The following is a 22,993-nucleotide window of genomic DNA, read 5'->3' as shown; positions in this document are numbered from 1 at the left end:
TAAAATTTTCCTCTCAAACTTCTACCCTTAGTCCCTAATTTTGCATTCTGGGGACACATTTCACACATTTCACAGCATTAATCACTATGCCCTTTGACAGGCAAATTCTTGGAAATATTGATGATTTTTCCTCAAGGTCTTCTTTTCTGAAGGCCTTCATTTCTTTCAACTAATCTGCATATTAAAGAATCCCCCCATAGTTCTGGTTGCCTTTCTGTGGATTTCATTCTGCTTGTCTGTGCCTTTCCCAGAATTGAATACAATACTCCAGGTATGGGCTGACCAGGACAAAGTCCACTGGGACTGTCTCCTCCCTTACTTTGAATACTATCCTCTTAAAGTAGCCAAACCAACTGTTTTTAAATTGTAATGACTGCTAAATTAGCTTTCAATTGTGAAAGAAATTCATATTTTGTCAGGTTTTTTAAACAAATTATATGTGGCCTACCTTTGACTATCTAAGGTCTGATTATCATTAAGACTTTTTGATCTTTTCACCTTAACCTCAGTTTCCTCACTTGTAAAATGTGGGGGTTGGACTAGATGATATAAAAAAGAAAGAAGGTCCTTCCAGTTCTAATATTTTATTTTATTTTATGGAAGTCAATTTAGGATAAGTAGTAGGTCACCAGTAAAAACAAACAAAAAACACTTGACTGGTGGCAGAATAGGAAAGTGAAGCAAACAGGGTTAAATGATTTGCCCAGGGTCATATAGCTAATGAATGTCTGAAGCCAGATTTGAACTCAGTAAGATGAGTCTTCCTGACTCCAGGTCCAGTGCACTATCCATTTTGCCACCTAGCTGCCCATAAAACATACAAAGTAGATAACCTGGGGGTGAGGGAAAGGCACTGACATTTGAAGGAACTAGAAAAGACTTCATGCAGAAAGTAGCATTTGAGCAAAGTTTTGAAGGAAACAAAGGTTTCCCAAAGTTGGAAATAGAGCATAGTAGACATGTTGGGGAAGAGGAGGCAGAGTAGTGCAAAGGCACTGAGATGGGAGATTGAATGCCATGTAGAGAACAGCAAAAAGACCAGTATGGTTGTACCATAGAGTCTGTCAGTCAGTCAAAAAGTATATATTGTGCGGGATGGGGAGTAACATATAATAAGGCTGGAAAGGTAGGATGCGGCCAGGTTGTGAAGAATTTTAAAAGCCAAAGAAAGAAATTTATTTTGATTCAAGAGGTAATATGGAGCCTGAAATTTATCAAGTTAGCAGGTTGACATGGTCAGACTTGCACTGCAGGAACATCACTTTGGTGGTTTTGTGGAGGATGCTTTGGAATAGGGAGAGACCTGAAGAATACAGACCAATTAGGATGCCAATTATTTTGATGGTGTATAAGATAGGTGAAGAACTCACAGTCTGGGTATGTACTAATAGGTAACTGTTAGCTCGATTAGCTGAAGCCTGGAGGCCTCAGTCATGTGATGTTAGATAAGGACTGGGCTGCATACCATTGTCCTAAAAAGGAATTGGAATATATATGGCCGGAGGAACTATACCATTACCTCAGTCACCTCATTCCATTGTCCGAATAAGGAAAGAAAAGTTTATTTAGCCAATCACAATGTATAGAAGGTGGAATTTTCCGGGTTCTTTGTCTAAAATGTATAAAAACTGCACACGTGCTCCTGCTATGAGCATTTCTGTTGTCCTTTCGGCTCGCAGTGGGACTGCCCACTTCTCATGAGATTCTAATAAATTTTCTGTACCCTACTTGGAGTGACTCCTGAGTAGTCAATTTGGGTAGGGATCTTCGCCATCCCACACAATGGGAAGTAATAAGATCCTAAACTAGGGTAGTGTCTGTGTAATGGAGAGAAGGGTGAATTTGAGATAATGTAAACATTGCAGATGTAGAAATTATGAGATCTGACATGTGACTGGATATCTGAGAACAAGGAGTTGAGGTTGCCATGGAGATTGTAAATCTGGGAAACTGGACCAGTAGTAGTGTCCTCAGCAGAAATAAGGAACTTTGGGGAAAAAGGTAGATTGAGGGGGAAAGAAAATGAGTTCTATCTTTGACATGTTGAGTTTAAGATGCTCAAGGGACATCCAGTTCAAAATGCCCAATAGCCAGTAGATGATATGGGACTAGAACTCAGGAGAGAGACTAGAGCTGGATATATAGGTCTGGGAGTCATCTGTATGGAATGCATGGGAACTGATGAAGTCACCAAGTGAAATAGAGAAAATGGGGGGAGCACATACCCTCAGTCATGGGTTATATATGGATAATGAAACAGCAAAGGAGGTTGAGAAGGAAAGCTGAGGTAGGTAGGAAGAAACCCAAAATACAGTAGTGTCACAAAAACTGAGAGAAGAGAATATATCTAGGAAATGAAGATGAGGTCCACAATGTCAAATGCCGTATTGAGCCCATGAAGAATGAGGATTGGGAAAAGGCCATTTACATTTGGAAGTTAAGAGGTCATCAGTAATTAGCTGTTTGACTTTGGCAAGTCATTTGTTGCCTCGGGGTTTCAATTTTCTTATCTTTAAAATGGACTAAATAAACTTTAAATTCCCTTTAAGAACTAACATCCTAAGTGATTCTACCTCTGGGTCTCCTCTATTCAACAGTCTTACAACTAACTTATCACCTAAAGAGACAGAACTGATTTGTAAACTAATCCAAGTAGATAATCTTTTGGGTCAAAGGGCAAAATGAAAAGGAGAAAATATTCATCGTACTTGTAGCCTTGAGGATAGGGGATAGGGATAGGACTTAGTCCTGTGATTTACCCGAGTGAGGAACTGGTTCTACCAGTGCAGGGCAACACCCTCTCTGCACTGCCCAAGAGAGTTACCTGGGGCAGCTAGGTGGCCCACTGGAGAGAGTTGTAACTCCTCTTCCTGAGTTCAAATCTGGCCTCAGACACTAGCTATGTGACCCTGTGCAAGACACTTAACCCTGTTTGCTTCAGTTTCCTCATCCATAAAAATGAGCTGGAGAAGGGAATGGCAAACCACTCCAGTATCTTTGCCAAGAAAACCCCAATGGAGTCACAGTCAGTCATGACTGAACAAGAAGAAGATAATTACCTGGGGGCATTGAGAGTTGAAGTGAGTTGCCCAGTGTCCTACAGTCAGTATGGGTCAGGCAGGACTTGACTCTAGGTCTTCCTGACTTTTAGAACAGCTTTAGTCACTATATGCCATGCTACCTCTCATCGTTGATAATAAATAAGGAAATCTAGGGTTAGAGGGGAAGCTTAGTGACCATGACAACAGAGTGATCTGCTAAGCCCAGGAAGTTGATTCCCTTTTCCCCTGCTATCATTTGAGCCTCAGTTCTCAAGGGCACAAAGAGAAAAGGCCAAATGGTGGAGGGATTGAAATAACTGAAATTAGAAATGTGTTGTTAAAGTCCTTGCACTAGTAAGCAGACAGGGAGGTGCCCTGTCAGCATTCTGTGACCTCCTAATTGTGATGACACTGGCAAATTTCACATAGATTCTGCCCTGTCTGCTGAAGGTACGGTTTGTTGTGTAATTTGCCATTCTGGTCCATCCACTCTCACTAGAGAGAGAGCATATTTGTCAGGGTTTGTCTCAGTACAGAAGATGATGATAACAGTAACAATTGTATATGCTCACATTTGTATATTCCAGGGGTTCTTAACCTTCGGTCCATGAACCTTTTTTAGCATTATGATAATTAATTCAGTGTAATTTATATCCTCCGTGTATTTTCTTTTATGCATTTAGAAACATTATTCTGAGAAGGGGTCCATAGGCTTCACCAGACAGCCAAAGTAGTCCATTATACAAATATAAGCTCTGGAGCATGCACACCCACACACACACACACACACATACACACACACACACACACACACACACACACACACACACACATACATGCATGCATGCACACATAACACACAACCATTAAGAACCCCTGGATACTGCTTTAAAGTTTGCAAAGCACATGTACTTTACCTCATTTGATCCCTGCATCTCAATCTAGCCAGTTATATATTGAATGTCAGCCACTTCCTATAAACACATATCCACTCTCTTACATCACTTTCCTATAATCAAAGCCTGAACCAGCACTGCCAACAAGTTCAGAGGGTTGGAGTAGGGCTTGCTTCCTCTTCTTCCCCAAATTGTCCCACAGAGTAGTAGCTACCTAGCCCCCAGCTTCCCAAGGTCTTGGACATGGTGAAGTTACTGTTGTTGTTTTTTAGTCATTTTTTAAATTGTATCCAATTTTTCATGACCCTTTCTGGGGTTTTCATGACAAAGATATTGGATTTGCCATTTCCTTCTCCAGTTCATTTTGCAGATGATGAAACTGAGGCAAACAGGGTTAAGTGATTTGCCCAGGATCACCTAACTAGTAAGTGTCTAGGGCTGGATTTGAACTCAGGTCTCCCTTACTCCACACGGTGGAGTTCTTTTGTGAAGGCAAACTAGTCCATCTTTTGCCTCAATTCTTACCTAGCCTTAATCACTGAATGGGTGTTGCCTCAGACAAGCTTAAAAAAGGCCAAGGTCTCCCACTGCATCCAGGGCCATCACCAGTCATCTTGACCCTTGTCTTGCCACTGGATTTTGATGACTCTGGAGGAGAGAGTGAGGCTGATGACTTTGCATAGCTCTGCCTCACTTAAATCCAATTCACTTGCAAGCCTGACATCATTGGTCCTCTTTGGAAAGGAGGGATGAACAACAACAATGTATTGCACCACCTAACTGTCCTCTGCCTACTGCAGTGGACAGCAAAATGTGCTGTCTAGACTGTCCACTTGTACACTCAGAATAATCAGGAGAGAAAAGCAGGAATTCTGTTGGCACCCCACACAGAACCCTAGACCTCATCCATCCCCTTCCTCCTCTTCCTCCTCACCTTTCCACTGGGCCTTTGGCACTCTTCTCTATTGTTGACAAATCCCCCTTCATCTTAGATCTCTTCCTTTCACATTCCTTTCACCCTCTGTTGTTCAGTGAAACCTAGCTTTCTCCTGAAAGCACCTCATCTTGGTATCCTCTCCAAAGCTGGCTGCCATTTCTGTCACACGAGTACCACAGCAGACATTGACAATGACATACTTTTTGCTTCCTATTGCCACTTTCAGACCTTTTTTTCTGCCAATATCACAACCACCTCTCCTCCAAAGTTCACTTCAGTGCATCCAGTTCTTTATTGCTGTTATCCCTGGACTTCCAGGCAATTCTCCTTTCTCATTAATGAGTTCAATACCAGTCTTCACCCCAATCCCTGCCCCTGTCATACATCCTGGCCTCCCAGTTCCTCAACCTTTTCAGCTCCCATGACTGATTTCTCAGATCTACTGATAGCAGTGAACATTGAGTATGGTAACCAGCCTTCCTTGAATTTGCCCCAGAAGCAAGAATGGCTCTGCATTCAATAATGTTTTTCACAAGGTCACTCCATCCTCCACTGTATGTATATCTGCATGGGTTACAGTGTTTCTGACTCAGTCCTGAGGATGATGATAATAATAATACGGCTGGGCTAAGGCAGACACTGTACAAGATTAGTGAGTCAAGTTCCCTGACACTACAAATACAGTTGCATTGGTAAAGGGAGTGGCCCTACCTGTGAAATTACAGATCCTTGACATATTAAAGTATAGGTTAAACACAAGTAAAAAAAAAAAATCTTCAGAGTTTGCAGTCTCTTCTCTTTTTTTAGTGCTGCCTTCTTAAAAACATCATTCTGTTCCAAATATATTCCTTCTCACTCCCTTACCCAGTGAGCCATACCTTGTAACAAAGACTTTAAAAGAAAGAGAGGAAAAAATAGTTTAGCAAGACCAACAAACACATTGAATGTATCTGACAGTATATGCAGCCTTTCACACCTATAGTCCTCCACCTCTGCAGTGAAGGGAGGGAGATGCATGTTCTCTGTGTGTCTATGTGTGTGTGTGTGTGTGTGTGTCATATTCCTTTTTTAAATACCTTTCATTTTTATATCACATTCACTTCCAAATACATCTCTTCTTCCTTTTCTTACTCAGTGAGCCATCCCATTTAACAAAGATGTTAAAAGGAGGGAGGGAGCAGTTCAGCAAAACTTCTGAAGACATCAACCATGTCTGAGAGTATATGCAATATTGTACATAATGGACCCCTTAATGTGCAAGGTGGGAAGCACTGAACAGTAAGCAAAAAAAAAATCCTCCTGATTTATCATTCTATGGACAGTGCAATGTTTTGTCTCCACTACCTACTCCTCAGCCAGGAAGCTGAAATTTGTTTTCAGTCTTGACTTTCAGAATGATTTTGCTTGAACTCCAATAAGGAGTGAATCTGTATGTAAAGTAAATCCTTACATTTTATTGTATCTGAAATTGGCATACTTAAGGCAAAATAACCTTGCAAATACAGGATGGGGGAAGTGTGGTTAGATAGAAGTTCTAAAGAGTTTTAGTGGATTGTGGATACAACATGAGTTACAACATATGTGACATGAAAGTCAAAAGTGTATCATGATCTTAGGCTATGTATAAGAGAGGCATGGTCACCAGAATAAGGGAGATGTTGGTGCCATTTTATGCTACCATGGCCAGATCACTCCTAGTGTGTTATGTTTAGTTCTGGGCACAATACTTTAGGAGAAATCTTGTACACCCAGCCTGGTGAATAGCCTTAAAATCATACCTTATAAGGATGACTGAAAGCAAATAGAAATTTTTAACCTGGAGAAGAAAAGCTCTAGGTAAGATATGATGCTTGTTTTGAAATATGTGAAGGAATCTCATGTTGAAGAGGGAAATTTGTTCTGCTGTTCCCAGAGGATAGGATTGGAAAGAGATTAGAAAGACTAGTAGATTTATGCTTAATGTAAAGGAAAACTTCCTAACAATTTACGCACACAAAATATTAGTGTTAGCAAGGGCTACTGAGACCATCTAGTCCAACTGGTATCTGAACAAGAATCCCCTTTACAACACACTATTAGAGATATCAAGCTTCTTCTTGAAGACCTCCAGTGAGGAGGAACCCACTACATCCTGAAGCAGCCCATTCTACTTTATAAAAAAATAAAATTGAACCTAAATCTACTTATTCATGACTTCCATCCATTTCAACTATTTCTGCCTTCTGGGGATAAGAACAATAAATTTAATCCATCCTCCACATGACAACCATTCAGATATTTAAAGACAGCTCTCACATCCAACCCTACATCTCTTCTCCAGGCTAAATGTACCCAGTTTCCTTGAAGTGTTTGCATGTGACATGATTTTAACAACCCTTCACTATCTACATCACCCTGTTCTGGATGTTCTGAATCTTAATTTATCAATGTCCCTCCTAAATTTGATGCCTAGAACTGTGCACACTACTCGAAATGTTGTACAATCAGGGCTGAGTATGTCAAGGCTATTACCTCTCTAGTCCCGAATGCTATGCCTCTCTCAACTCAGAGGTAAAATGTAATTAACTTTTACCATATTAAACTGCCAATCTGTATTGAGCTTGCATTCCACTAAAACCCTCAAATACTTTTCAGATGAAATGCTGTCTAGCCATACTTTCACCATCTTGCATTTATGGATCTGATTTTTCAAACTCAAGTGCAAAACTTTTATTTCTATTAAATGTCATCTTACTCAATTCAGCCCAAGTCAAGATCTCTTTGGATCTTGTCACCCAGTATGTTTGCTAACAGATTTGTGTTATTTTTATATGTGATAAGCTTACCTTTCATCTCTTTATCCAAGTCAAAGACAAAAATGTTAGAGTGGAGAGGACTAAGCACTGATGCCCTCAGAACTCTACTAGAAACCATTTTCCAAGTTAATATCAAACCTTTAATGACCATTCTCTGGGTCTGGTTAGTCAACCAGTCCTGAATCCACCTAATTGACTAGCCCATATCCTTCTATCTTTTCCACAGAAATAATATGAAAGAGTTTGTCAAATGCTTTGCTAATATAGTACCCCTTCTAGTCTACCTTCCCAACTCAGCACTCAGAATTACAGTTTGGATGTCCAGGAAGGGTGACTAACTCAGAGTCAAGAGCACTCTCTGGGTCTACCATTAGCACTATAGCTCATGATCTTATGTAACTGAGTTTTACTTTAATAGTTAGTCAATAGGCACAATTAGCTCAAAGCAAAGACTTTACTAAGATGGTATAGTAAGAATATAGTTATAAAACTTTTCCTCCATAAATGTAGGGCGTGCTTTCTCACTGAAACACACAGTATCAGTAAGAAAAATGGGCACAGATTTATAGTAAACTGGTAATGAGGAATGTGTGTAGCAAGCACATTTGGCTAAGGCAACTCACAGTATCAGTAAGAAAAATGGGCACAGATTTGTAGTAAACTGGTACAGTAAGAAAAATGGGCACAGATTTGTAGTAAACTGGTAATGAGGAATATGTGTAGCAAACACATTTGACTTAGGCAACTCACACCTCCAGTACAAGAGGGCCCTACTTCCTTCCTCTTCTCATGGAATCCTCACCATGCTTCCCACTATGGACACAAGCACCTCTTCTGAGAAGGCCATTCACTTGGGCTCCCTGGACCTACTCTCTTGTTGATCAGCTCTCAACTGTTAGGGTATTAACCCCCATGAACCCACAGTTGTCTCTGTTCTCTGCCTTCCACAGTCAAATCCTTGAAGTGGCTTCCTACCTTGAATGCTGTCACTATTTAGAGTACATGTCTCTGCTCCTTCCTGTGGATACCTTGAATTCTCTGAATTATTTAATAGTCCAATCTGTTCAATTCTGCAAAAGTCTCCCTGCTAGATGTGGACAAGTAGCTCTTTTGCAAGACTCAATGGGCAGTGGGGAAAGAGAAAATCACCTCCCCTCGACCCCCACTCTTGCCCTCTGGGAGAGACACTCCACAAAGTTGTTCCCTGCCTTGAATGCCTTGAACTCTCTGATAACTTCAAATTGTCCCCAGTGCCTTGCAGTCTTAGCTTTTTAAAGGGCCTCTATTGGGGTGTGGCTGTGACCTTTTTGTAACCAATGGCCGTCTGCCCTTCTAACCTAATCAAAGAAATTTTTTCACATTTTATAAAAGAATGACAGTAATAAGACACTTCTTTGTACTTTGTTAGACTAATGACTCTGTTATAATGCCCCTTATTTTCTATTATTACATCAACTACTCTGAAATCTAGAAAAACTATATAATATTTCCTTGGTCTATAAGTCTAATAGAGTCTAGTAGATCTATCTATAAGAAAAAAGAAATTAGGTTAGTCTATCATAACCTGTTCTTGTTTTTACATTCTTTTTTAATATTTTATTTTCCCCTATTACATGTAAAAACAATTTTTACCATTTGTTGTTTTTAAGTTTTGAGTTCTAAATTATATCCCTCCATCTCCCCCTCCTTGAGACAATAAGAAATCTGATATGGGTTATACATGTACAATCATGTTAAAAACATTTCCATATTAGTTATTTTGTGAAGAAAGAAAGAAAGAAAGAAAGAAAGAAAGAAAGAAAGAAAGGAAGGAAGGAAGGAAGGAAGGAAGGAAGGAAGGAAGGAAGGAAGGAAGGAAGAAGGAAGAAGAAGAAGAAGGAAGGAAGGAAGGAAGGAAGGAAGGAAGGAAGGAAGGAAGGAAGGAAGGAAGGAAGGAAGGAAGGAAGGAAGGAAGGAAGGAAGGAAGGAAGGAAGGAAAGAAAGAAGGAAAGAAGGAAGGAAGGAACATAATATGTTCCAGTCTGCATCATACATAAGTTCTTTCTCTGGAGCTGGATAGCATTTTTCATCATGAGTCTTTTGGGATTGTCTTGGATCATTGCATTGCTGAGAATAGCTAAGTCATTCACAGTTGTTCATCACATAATATTACTGTTACTATGTACAGTTCTGCTCACTTCACTTTGTATCAGTTCATGGAAGCATAACCTGTTCTTGACATTCACTAACTATCCTTTTAATAATACCTTTGAGAAAGTTGCTGGGAATTGAAGTCAAGGTCATTGGCCTTACAGTTTGAATAGCCCACTTTCTTCCTGTTTTTGAAAATGGGGAATCTTTACCTTTCTCCAGGCCTATGGCACATCTTCTGTTCTCTTACATTCAAAGAACACTGCCAGTCATTCAAAGTAATATACACTTTTTTTTTCAGTATTCTGGGATGTATTCCTTTAGGCCTGGTGATTAAATTCATCAATAAGAGATAGGTGTTCTCTCAATATCTCCCTAATTATCTTGAGCATCAAGCTCAATGATCATCATGGAAGAGAAAACAGAAGCAAAATAAGCATTAAGCACCATGCCTTCTTTTCATTGTCTATTATCATCTTCTTCATCCTGAGCAGTGGTCTCGTGCTGTCTTTGATTGATCCTTTGGCAGAGATTCCATTTCAGAAGATGTCTATATAATTGAAGCCTCCCATCATTTATATATCACGCCTTTATTTCAGGCCTATGATATTTTCAAGGAACTCTTCCTTTTTTTCCTCTTTCAATCCACGTGGTCTATAGTACACTTCAATGACAGTGTTGTTTCTGTTTCTATCTCAAGTGATTATAATCAAAATATTCTTCACCATGCTTTCTCACTCTGGTTCCTGTGTTTCCTCATGAGTGTTTCTTCTTGAATAGGTCTGTATTAAAGCTGCCCAAATATATAATGAGCTTTATTGGGAAGTAGTAGGCTGCTCATTGCTCCAAATTAAGTGGAAGATGAAAACTTGTGAAAGAGATTGTAGAGCAGAGTGCTCATTAAAAAAAGGAAATGTTTAACAAAATAAATAAAAATGCAATATAGCATAGATAATGTTAATTTGTGATTTTTCTAAGTCAGTATGTAGCTCACAAGGATTGACACAATTAGTGTAGAGTACTCTTATTCTGTTACAGGTTGGACTAGATAACCTGGGAGTTCGGTCTCACTTCTGATTCTGTGATTTTATGTCATTTTATGAAGGACAGCTAGGTGGCATCGTGGATAGAGCACTGGGCCTGGAGTCAGTAAGACTCATGTTCATAAGTTAAATCTGGCCTTAAACACTAGCTGCGTGTCCCTGGTCAAGTCACTTAACCTTCTTTGCCTCAGTTTCCTCATCTACAAAATAAGCTGGAAAAGGAAATGACAAACCACTCCAGTATCTCTGCCAAGAAAACCCCAAATGGAGTAAGAGTCAGACACAACTGAAAAATGACTGAACAACAACATGAAGGCGTTAGACTAGATTATCCTCAAGGCCTGAAATCCTAGAATTCCATGTCAGTGTGGCCCTTTATGTCCCAAGATGGTAGCTGGAAATTTCTATATCTATGCCAAGTTTTGGTCACAAATTATTAAACTTTACCCACAACCCAAATTCAAAGAAAATGGCTCTCAACTGCCCTTTCCACTATACATACTCTGTGACATTCCTCTAGGACTCTCTTATTATTTCTTCTTTATGATGATATTTTGTGTTTGTTAGCTTTTTCCCTTGTTAGAGTCAAGCAGTTGTAGCAAGTTCAAGCTTGAAACTCTACCACATGAGTCTTGAAGTATAGAGGGCCAAATCTCTGAAATGTTTTCTGTCTCACTAATACTAATGACTTACTCAAAGAGCAGCTACAAAATTACTAGCTACCAAGTAGGGGAGATAAAGAAGTCACTGCTGCTGCTATCATTCCTCTAACTGACAGGCTTACAACAGTTCTTTGATCACCACTAGGGAAGAGAGTTCATCCATTCCAGATTTCTTAATCACAGTCGGTTCTATTTAACAGCCAGTTAAAATGTTTTTCCTCACTATGGAGTAATCAGACAGGAAAAAGAGAATCTTAAGTAGGGAAGGAAAGGTCCCCTCCATTGCACATTTCTGGAATCAGGCTCACAAACTCTTCACATAGATGTTGTGGTAGGCAGAGCATATTGCCTCTAAGGCACTGGGTTCTCATTGGCCTTTCTTCTTATTATATATACAATGACCACAGCAATTCAAAGGAAAGCAGCCCTAAAAGACATCAGAACTTTGGTTAATTTAATGGCTAACCTTGATTCCAAATAGTCTACAAACTTTTGGCCTCTGTCATTTACTAATCTATGATCTTTAGCCTACATTCACTTTTGTCTTGAAGTTACTGAATATTAAAACATTGTTTTTGTTTTTTTTTAAAAAGCAAAATATTTCATTCTTCATGCATAATGACTTTACAATATTGTGTAAATAACATTCAATATGGACGCACCAAGAGAAAGAAGAATTTCTGTGCCCTTGAGGTACTGGCCAAGAAGTAAGTTTGACATTTCAGTAGTTGAGGTTTTTTTCCCTTTTTCTCCATCCCTGACTTTGAACACATACTCGTCCTGTTGTTCCCACTTAATAGCTGAGCAAAATTATGTTTTTCAGGTCCTTGTCTAAAGCTATGTGGTAAATAAAGAAGAGAGCTGGGAGGATTCCTTAAATCCCTCAGTGCTTCCTAATCCTCTCTCAATCCTTTGAATCACTCTCTTCATCTTCTCTCCTTGAAGCACTCCCAGCACCTGGCTAATTAACACTATACCCACCCCAAATGGTTTCTGCCCCCAATGGATTCAAGAAGAAAAAGGAATATTTCTTCTAGCACCTTCCAGATGCTCTCATTTTCCCACATCTAAAGAACAAAGAAGGAACAAATGCTTGCCTAGAGCTGCCAAAGTGCCCAACCCCTCTGCTCCTACCCCACCCTCAAATTCACTCACCTGCCATGCATGGTCCTGTCTGAACAGGAGCAGAATTTAAAATAGCAGTTTTCTAAAGAGCCTCATTAACTTGGCTGCTGCTTACAGTCTGTTCTAAGTGAACTCACGAAGGGTTCACCTGGATCCTAATTAATCGAAAACCATTTAGCCCCTACTATATATTGAATACTGTGCTAGGTGATACGAAGAAAAAAAATTAAATGGTCCCTGCCCAGAAGGGGCTTACATTTTATCAGGGGAAATAACATATATACATAAAAGTAGATATAAAACATATGCAAAGTAGTTTTTTGTAGGGGCAGGGAGAAGAGGCTAAGAAAATTGGGGAAAGCCTCATAGGAGACAGCACTTGGGCTGACTCTTACAGGAAAAGGAATTCCAAGAGTCAGAAATGAAGATCCAGCGCATTGCTCTCCCAGAAGAGAGGACCGTCAAAATTGTCATGCTGCAGAGAATTCAGAAAGGATTGAGGACTGAGGAAAGGACATTGGGCTTGGCAATTAAAAGATCGCTATTAACTTTGGAGACAGTAGTTTCAGTTGCATAATGCAGTCAGAAGTCAGATTGCAAGGCTTTTTGAATCCTAAGGTCCTTTGATTGGTCCCTGATTTGGAGATGCCAAAGAGCACTAATGGCCACATTTAATAGCTTTAAAATGGCAGATAAAAATGCTACTTTCAAATATAGAATGTTTCTAAAGAATTTTGCTTTTCTCTAAAAACAGTTACTTTGTTATTACCCAGAAGAGTAGTCTTTTTTGAGATGTCATCAGCGTCCTGGTCTGTAGTCTCCATGACAACCATGCCTAATTGGTTCTTGCTCTATTCAGTGTGATCTAAAATGTTCAAATTCTATGCTACAGTTACCTCATTCTTTAAAATGTTAGGACATTAAGGATAGTGACAGTCACCAAAAAGAAACCCTTTCCATGTTGCCCCCGTGTTGTTTCAAGTCAATTCAATTCAATGAACTTTTATTAAATCCCTACTATGTACCAGTCACACATTGTGCTAGGCTCAAGGTATAAAAATATCCAGAATGAAACTCCTTTCTCATGAGGAGCCTGCATATATAAGTTATGTAGAATAAATATAAAGAGAACAATATGAAGAAATGTTGTTCATCCTTCCATTTCAAAGATCAGTGACATTACTTGTCTTGACTTGCAAGTGAATTGGATTTAAGTGAGGCAGAGTTGCACAAAGTTGTCAGCCTCACTCTCTCTTCCTGAGTCAGTTGGCAAAATAAAATTCCAAGAGGACCAGTGATGCAATGTATGACCTTAGGGTCTTCAATACCTGATCAAATTCTAAGCACTCCACAGTGCCTGCTTCAGCTGCCTTCATGGCCATTGGAACAAATTGTTCTCATCCACCCATACCATGGAGGGGAGTCTTCACATTTGTGGGGTAAACACGCCCCTAACTCACTAACAGGTTTAAGGCCTGTCAGTTACCCTCAACCTGGTCTAGCCTATCTATTGAGATGGTTTACCAGGTGTTGCCAGTGCACATGCTACAGCTTCTTGGAGTCACAGGTGAGAGTTGGGTGAATGCAGACACCAAAGGTGGATAAGCAGCCCTGATAAGGGCTCAGTAAGCCGTCACACAGAGGTGCTAGTCCTACTGAATACCCCTTATACCCCATACATGTGTGTATTCTAAATACAAAGAAATACAAAATAGAGAAGAAGGGCACCAGCAATTGTTAGCAGAGAGTAGGGGGCACTCAGGAAAAGCTTCATATAGAGGGTGTCATTTGAGCCAAGTATTGAAGAGAACTATATATTCTAAGAGGCAGAGGAGATGAAATGCCATGTATGAGGAATGGTAAGAAAGTTAGTTTGACTGGACCATAGTATACACAAAGGGGAGTAATGTGTGATAAGGGGTAATGGGAGGATGAAGCCAGTGTGTGTTTTTAAATGCCAAAGAAATTTATATTTGGTTCCAGATCAGTGCTAGTTCATCTGGAATCCATGAACTATCTCTCTTTAAAAAAAAAAGATTTTGATAACTGTATTTCAATATAATTGATTTCCTTTGTAATTCTATATATTTTATTTTATGCTCTTAAAAATATTATTCAAAGAAAGAGTTCATAGACTTCACCAGACTGCCAAAGAAGTTCAATGCACAAAAAGATAAAACTCCTGTCCTAGAGGCAATAGGAAGTTTTTAAAGAGGGGATAAAGAGGAGATGGTCTGACTGGTGTTTTAGGAATGTCACTTTGGCAGCTGTGTGGAAAATAGATTGAACTGCAGAGAAACTTGAGTCAAGGAGAACAACTAGAAATCTGTTAGAATAGTTCAGGTGAACATTGATGAGGGGCAGAGCTAGGAAGGTGGCTGCATGAGTGACTAGAAGAAAGAAGTCCAACTCATGATTGTAGGAGCACTCTGCTAGAGAAAACTAGAGGAATTAATATTGAGGGGTTAGCCTTATTAAGGAGGAAAAAATGGGGAGCAGTCTCTGTGATTCTGAGATGTAAAGAAGAAAAGAAAGAGTGTCCATGGAAGATGGCCTTGATTTTTCAGTAAAGTATTCAGCTGGAGGTGGGGGAGAGGAGGGTGGGCTCAGGGAAGAAGGTGTAGGAGAGTTGAGGAGAAAAGAAGTTTAGAATAGCCAAACCAACTTTTACAACCTCACTTAGCCTCAGAGAGGTTGACTCACAGCTAGTCGGCATCAGAAACAGAATTCTGATTACCTCTTCTGACCCCAAGACTAGTACGTTGTTTTGTTTTTCCATTTCTGTTGTTGTTCAGTTGTTTTCAGTCATGTCTGACCGCTTTTGAGGTTTTCTTGGCAAAGATACTGGAATGGCTTGCCATTTCCTTCTCCAGTTCATTTTGCAGATGAGGAAACTGAGGCAAACAAGGTTAAGTGACTTGCCCAGGATCACATAGCTAGGAATTGTCTGAGGCCGGATTTGAACTCAGGTCTTCCTGACCACAGACCCAGCACTTTATCCACTGAGCCACCAAGCTGCCTTCTTTTCCATTTTACCATGTTTCTATTTTACCTCTGCTTCTGTTAAAAAAAAAAACAAACCTCTTAGGAATAGTTTGCAGACAGAAAACCTAACTGGGACTTTCTAGAAAGAGAAACTTCTTCACTTTCTCAAACCCTAAATTTACGTAAACTGATGTAGCCCAGGACACCTCCCAACACACAAACTCCTCAAAGCGTTCCCAGACCCAAGGCACTCTATGGGTAAATATCCCCTCAAAACCATTACTCATGAGACCCCACCAATGTTTCTTTTACTACACTAATAAAGTACAACCAGTTTAAAGTAAAATATACTTAAACAGCATAGAAAGAAAGAAAACTCCCTCTCCCCCCCCCCAACCTCATACACATAGAGATACACTTAGAGGTTTCCACATCACTGGTGGGAAAGGGAACAAACATGCTCAGGAAACATGCATGGGACATCACTGTCAGGTCAGACTCCTAAGGCTGTGCCCAGGATGGAAACCCTTCCAGTCTCTGATGTGGTTTGCTGCTGTAGAGCTACTTCTTTCATTTGGTCGGCTAGAAGGTGAAATGGTTAGATTACCGGACCATGAGTCAGAAAGACCTAAGTTCAAATCCAGCCCCAGACACTTACTAGCTGTACAACCCTGAGCAATTCATTTAACCTCTGTCTCTATGTCTCAGTTTCCTCAACTGTAAAATGGGTATAACAATAACACCCTTCTCCCAGGGTTATTCATGGACCCAATGAAATAATATTTGTAAAGTACTTTGCAAACCTTAAAGTGCTATATAAATGCAAGCTACCCTATGCTGGTCTACAACAGAACTCAATTCTGTAGCTCCTCTCTTGCTCTCTGCTGTTATGGGCTGCCCCTGGCTGGCCTCTTCTTATAGAGGAAAGAAGTTTGTTTTTTTTTAGATCATAGCCAGGGACTCTCTCATTTCTTTGTGATTAAGATCCATCCTTCTAATCACCCATTTTCTTTTTTTTTTATTCTGAACTTAAGAAATAAAACAAACATTTACATAACAGTAGAATAGGAAAAAAGATGATTGTACATGAAACTGCAAATCCATTACATACAACTTGTTATTCCTCTTAAATATATAATAAATTTATCATGTAACTTTATTTTTTAATTTTTTTAATTTTTTTTTCTTTCACCCCCCTAATATGGCTACCCACTTTCACAACTTAGGTACCATTCTCTCCTCACTGTCTCACCCTCTAACTCCAAGCTGTTACCAAGGCCTATACATTTTACCTTTATAAAATCCCTCCTCTAACACTGCCACCTGTTGCAAGGCTTTATCACCTCACACCTGGACTGGACCTCACAACCTGCTGGTTGGTCTGCCTGACTCAGTTTTCTCCCCACTCCATTCCATCCTCTAATACTCAGTTGATCTTCTTTAAAAAGCACAGGTTTAGAGGCAGCTAGGTGGTGTGGTCGATAGAGCACTGGCCCTGGACTCGGGAGGACCTGAGTTCAAATCTGGCCTCAGAAACATAACACTTACTAGCTATGTAACCCTGGGCAAGTCACTTAATTTTGTTCCCTAGCCAAAAAAAAAAAAAAGAAAAGCACAGGTTTGGCCTGATGGCCCTCCTGCTCAATAAACTACAGTGACTCCCTATCACCTCCAATATCAAATATAAACTGCTCTGGTGGTCCAACCCTTCTTGACCTGCCCCATCCCCAGTATCCTTCTAGTCATCTTATACCTTATACTCCCATCACCCCCAGCCACTACAATGAGATGCAGTGACACTGGCCTCCTCGCTGTTCCTTAAACAAGACTCCATCCCTAGACTCAAGACATTTTTACTGATGATCTTCCAAGAGTGGAAAGTTCTCCCTCCTAATCTCTCCATCCTGGCTTCCCTGGCTTTCTTCCAGCTAAAATCCAACATTCTATAAGAAGCTTTACCTGATCCTTCTTAATTGCAGTGCCTTCCCTATGTTGAGTATTTCCAATTTGCCTGCACATAGATTGTTTATACCTAGCTTCTTGCATGTTGTCTCTCCCATTAAATTGTGAGCAACTTCAGAGCAGGAACCGTCTGTTGCTTAGCCCAGGGCCTGGCACATAGTAGGTGCTTAATAAAATATGAATTGACTGACTGACCCAGGCCAATAGTTTTCCAGAGAAGGCCTCAGACATTGTCATTTTTTGATTCCTTTATTTCTGCCTTACATACCCTAACTCTACAGGTGGTTACTCTCTAATTTGGTGTTAGTGCCTTTCAACTCCTATCCATTCCTATTATGCCAATAAGGTCCATGAAAACCTCACTCTGGGAGCTAGATTGAAAAGGATTAAATGAAACTGGTGAACTTTGCCCTACTTTCCTGCCAATAACATAGTCACCGCTTTCCCTGCACATGTCAATCATGTTTTGGACAGTTAAGCAATACCTTTTTCTCCACAGATGGGCTAAAGATACAGAAAAGGATTACATACATTTGCTACTCATGCTTTCTTAGCTTCAGAAAAGGAGGAACATAAGCAGGGAAAGGGATAAGCCCCGGCAGGCAGAAAAGAATCCCACACAAATTCTGTAAATGATTATAGTCTTGGAGTCACAAAAGCTACTGTCAAGCCCATGTGAAAACTTTCTCTTGCCCCAAACCTGTTCAGAGACATCTTGCAGTTCTTTCAGTACCCCTGCCCAGTGATCAATGCAAGCACTGTGGGTAACATCTAAAAATACCAATTTATAAAATTAAATACCCTCCATCGTTAGGATGATTTTCACCTCAGAGGGCACTCAAGCCTGGTTATGATACAGCCCATGAAGGTGAGAACAGATAGCAGTCAAATAATCTACCTGCCTCAAGAAGTCCCACCCATCTAGTCAAACTTCCAGTCAGTGGCCCGACATTATAGTAGTTTATCTAGCCCCCCACCCCACCCCAAACAGTTCTCAAAGTGTGGTCCATAGACTCTTAGGGATCCTGAGACTATTTCAAGGGATCTCTGAGGTAAAAACTATTTTCATAATAATACTAAAATAGCATTTACTTGTAAAAATACTTTACCCTTTTCAACTATATAGCCACACGAGGCTAGATTTTCTTTATATACTTTGACCAAAACAACATGTCAACAAAAATTGAATGATTAAGTTGAACATTAAAGAGATTTGCAGAAATATCTAAAATGATTCCATTTTCCTCATTAATTTTTTTATTTGGAAAGTATAGTTATTTTTCATTAAAAATGTTATTTGTGTTAACATGTAATGAGTTCATTTTAAATGAATTGACAGATATTTTTAAATTTTATCAGTTTTGATTTCATTATGGTAAATATTGGTAGGTATAACCCAAATAAACAGAAGCTCTTTGGGTTCTTCAATAATTTCTAAGACCATAAAGGGGTTCTGAGACCAAAAAGTATGAGAAGTTTTAGCCCAGCCTACGGGATGGAAGTCATGGAGTCCTATGTTAAAAGGATCTTAGAGCTCGTCAAACCCCATGATTTTTGTCAACAGGCAATCTCAGCTCTACAGAACTTATGTGAAAACTAGATTTATTACAAGAGAAATGAACATCCATGTGGAACCCAAAGAGTTCACAACCATTCAGAAATTTGCATATTTATGACAACAGGACAAAGGAAGGAGAAGTAAACCAAATCTCCACCTAAAGGGGCGTGGCACGGAAGACGGAAAGTACAGTGAAGATGGAAAAAAGACAAAACCCCTCCCAGAGGAGAGGAGCAAGGTGATGGCAAGAGCCATATTCCTTTCCCTTGGGAACCACTGGACTACAAAGATAGGATGGTCTGCTTATCAACATGGGTCTCAGCTGCACAAGCCTAGTACAGACTGTCTGGCACCTGCCTTGACTCCTAAGGACATATAGGGAGTTCTGCTTGGGATGCTAACAACAAATTATGTCAGTTGGGGTGGGGGAGCGGGTCTGTTTCATCCTTGACACATTCAGGGCCTCCTACATGCTCTGGGTCCAGAGTTTATGGAAAATATGGCAACTCAAAAGGACAAGTTGAGACCCTTTGACAATGCTTAACATTTTACAGATGAGGAAACAAATTTTGCAGATGAGGAAAATGACTTTCCCAAAGTGATGCTGCTAACAAAGACAGATTTTTCTGTATGTATTCAATTATATCTCCCACTAGTTCCCAACACAAATCGGGCTTAACTTCTCAAACATGCTGTGCCTATTCCTTCCCTCATCTTATCTCTCCACCAATCAAAATTCTGTACTTCAAAAACCAGCTTGGGGTGGGGGCAGCTAGGTGGCGCAGTGGGTAGAGCACCGGCCCTGGAGTAAGGAGGACCTGAGTTCAAATTCGGCCTCAGACACATAACACTTACTAGCTCTGTGACCTTGGGCAAGTCACTTAACCCCATTGCCTAGCCAAAAAAAAAAAAAACAGCTGAAGACTCTCTTACATAAAGCCTCCCCTGACCACTCCATAGTGACTCTTCACTACCCTGGGTTTATATATGGTAGTGTTTGATCACTTTCAGCTGTGTCCAACTTTTTGTGATCCCATTTGGAGTTTTCTTGGCAAAGATACTGGAGTGGTTTGCCATTTCCAGCTCATTTTACAGATAAAGAACTTAGGCAAAAAGGGTTAAATAATTTTCCCAAGGTCACAGTACATGTCCGAGGCCAGATTTGAACTCAGGTTCTCTGGATACCAGGGCCCACACTCTATTTACTGTACCACTTTAATGCCCCTTTGCCCTGGGTTGACAGTCTGGACCATAGGCATAGATTTTAAATGAAATTGTATTTTTCTCTGTTTATTTTACGTGTTTCATCTTATCTCCCCAAATGGATTATAAGCAGGGGTGTGTTGGTAAATGTTTAACAATCAGCTCTCCAAAAAGAAAAAAAATACTTGTGGACACACTTCTAAGTTTAATCTGCAATATCAATCTTTTCTTATCATTGACTTAAGGCGATCAATAAAATAATAAATCAAGCCCTGATTTGTAGTTTATATTGGTTTCCAAGTTATAAATTCTTGCACTGAAAATTTAACAAGATGACTTCAGCACACTATTGATTATAAGCTCATTGAGGGCAGGAGTTTCTGTTCTCTTGCTTTCTTGTAGCTAGGTGCCACAGTGGATAGAGTACTGGGCCTGAAGTCAAGAAGATCTAAGTTCAAATCTAGCCTCAGACATTTTAGCTGAGCAAGTCTCTTAACCTCTTTCTGACTCAGTTTCCTCAACTTTAAAATTGGGAAAATAATAGCACTCACCTCCCAGGATTATTGTGACAATCAAATGAGATAATATTTGTAAAGTGCTTACAAACATAATGCCTGGCACATAGTAGGCACCATATAAATCCTTCCTTCCTCCCTTCCTCTCTCTTCCCATTCCTTCCCTTCCTTTCCTCCACAGTGTCCAACAAATGATGACCACATGGTAATAAAACATTTTTGACTTTTAGTGATTAATCTAGCTTTGCCTCCTCCAGTGTTCATCTTGTGGTTTTTACATGACTTTTATTCATTCATCCCAGCTTTAGAACATAAGATATTTGGAATTTGGATCCTCAATCCTCCAATGAAAAGCCTTAGTATGTTCTTTCAGACGACACAAGACATACAGAGAGAAGCTCAACCAGACCTCCCCAGAGGCTCCACTACAGTTCCAACATGAGGCCAGCTGGGTCCAGTTCCAACTGGGCATCAATCGCCACGGATTGTACTCCAGATCGAGTCCTACAATCAACAAACTTCTTCATGACATGAGGCACTTCCCTACCATCAGTGCTGGTGAGGTTTCCTGGAATTAACCAGGTTTTTGTCCATTTCTCACCAAGGGGTTGGGACATTTTCCCCAGGGCCCAGCAAAAGCTTAACCACTGAAGGGGAGCTATTTGAGGCACTTTACAAAATAACAGTAACACATTACATTGTTAGAATGCTTTTTAACTTTTTAAAAGGTTTATCATCACATTTTTAAATCTTTTATTTTCACAGCTGTTTCATGTGATAGAATGCACAGAGTGTTAGAGCTGGAAGAAAATGTAGAGATCATCTATTCTAACCCCCTCATTTTGCAGTTGAAGAAACTGGGTCCCAGAGTGGGGAAGTGATTAGCTCATCATCACACAGCTGGTTAGTCACACAGCTGCAATTCAAGTCTCCAGACAATCAATTCAGTGTTCTTTCTATAACAAGCTACTGCCTCCTAGGTATAGGGAAGGGTTTTGTTTTTGTTTTTTTCATTTTAGAGAAAAGGAATTTGAAACACTGAGAGGCAAGTGCAGGGAGTGTCAGAATTATAAGGGATTTGAAAGATCTAGTCTAGTCCCCTGATTTTACAAATGAGGAAAATGTAGCCCAGAGAGGTGAAGCTACTTGCATAGGGACACATAGCTAGTGTGTGGTAAACAAGGGATTAAAATTCAGATCTTTTGTCATGTCCCAGTGTGGCCACCATATTTCCATAGATGACAGAACTTGCCAGAGTTCACACAGCAGGTAATCAGCAAAGATGGGATAAGAATTCAGTTCTTCAGTGCTTTCAGAGGTCTGTCACATGTTCCATTGAATTACAGAGTCTTAAGACTAGGAGCAAGACAGGGAATTAGAGATTTCTGGGAATTACTGGCCATTGGAAAGACAGGTCACATCCCATTTGCCTTTTGGAGTCATACAAGCATGCCAATGGGTCAAGCAGAAATGTCTGTCAGGTAGGCAAGACTGGTCTCACTCTGCTTCCTCTCCTTTGCAGATTACAGTCAGGATGAGAAGGCTTTGTTGGGGGTATGTGACTGCACCCAGAGTAAGTGACACACTCCCACCTCTGTCTGGCCCTCATTCAGTATCTTGTCACTTACCCTATTGCCTACATAGCAGCACAGAAGGGCTTGGCCACCCATTCACATGTACTGAACACCAGAAGGAGTCCTGGCACATAATACATGAAAAATGTAAAAGCATCAAACACCATACACAGTGTCTATGCTCCAGGACTTGACTGTTTCAATAACAACAATAAGGTGGAAGAAACAAATTAGAGAGATTATATCCAGACCCAAAGCCTGGAGTTCCTTCTACAATTCTTAGAGGAAAGTCCCGTAGATTTTTCAGTGAAGACCAGGAACATTATAGAGACACTGTTTCCTTTTCCAGTAGGGGAAAGAAAAACAATGCTTGAAGCCACCAGTATCCTGGAAATTTGCCCTATAGGTATTATAGAAGGCATCCATTCCACCAGAGGCAGTCCAACCTTCTGCTCATTACAGTGTCTTGAATATAATAAGAGCTTAATAAATGGTTGCTGAATTAAGTTGATTTGAGCTAATATCCTGGAATTGGGAGGGAGTCAAGGTATAAATCAGACCTGATCA

At 40.1% G+C, this 22,993-nt stretch overlaps 1 protein-coding gene across 1 annotated transcript in view; it reads left to right on the top strand.

Annotated features, from left to right (window-relative positions):
• FAM20A (FAM20A golgi associated secretory pathway pseudokinase) overlaps positions 1-22,993 on the top strand; it is a 66,540-nt gene that overhangs the window by 21,416 nt on the left and 22,131 nt on the right. The window contains exons 2-3 of the mRNA XM_021000870.2: positions 21,226-21,410; positions 22,375-22,425. Coding sequence (XP_020856529.1) covers positions 21,226-21,410; positions 22,375-22,425 — 236 coding nt within the window. The remainder of the gene's footprint in view (positions 1-21,225; positions 21,411-22,374; positions 22,426-22,993) is intronic.

This window comes from Phascolarctos cinereus, unplaced genomic scaffold, assembly GCF_003287225.1.
Source record: "Phascolarctos cinereus isolate Bilbo 61053 unplaced genomic scaffold, phaCin_HiC Scaffold_5;HRSCAF=322, whole genome shotgun sequence".
In the NCBI taxonomy this organism is placed as follows: Eukaryota; Metazoa; Chordata; class Mammalia; order Diprotodontia; family Phascolarctidae; genus Phascolarctos; species Phascolarctos cinereus.
This window is presented reverse-complemented; position numbering and strand designations above follow the sequence as displayed.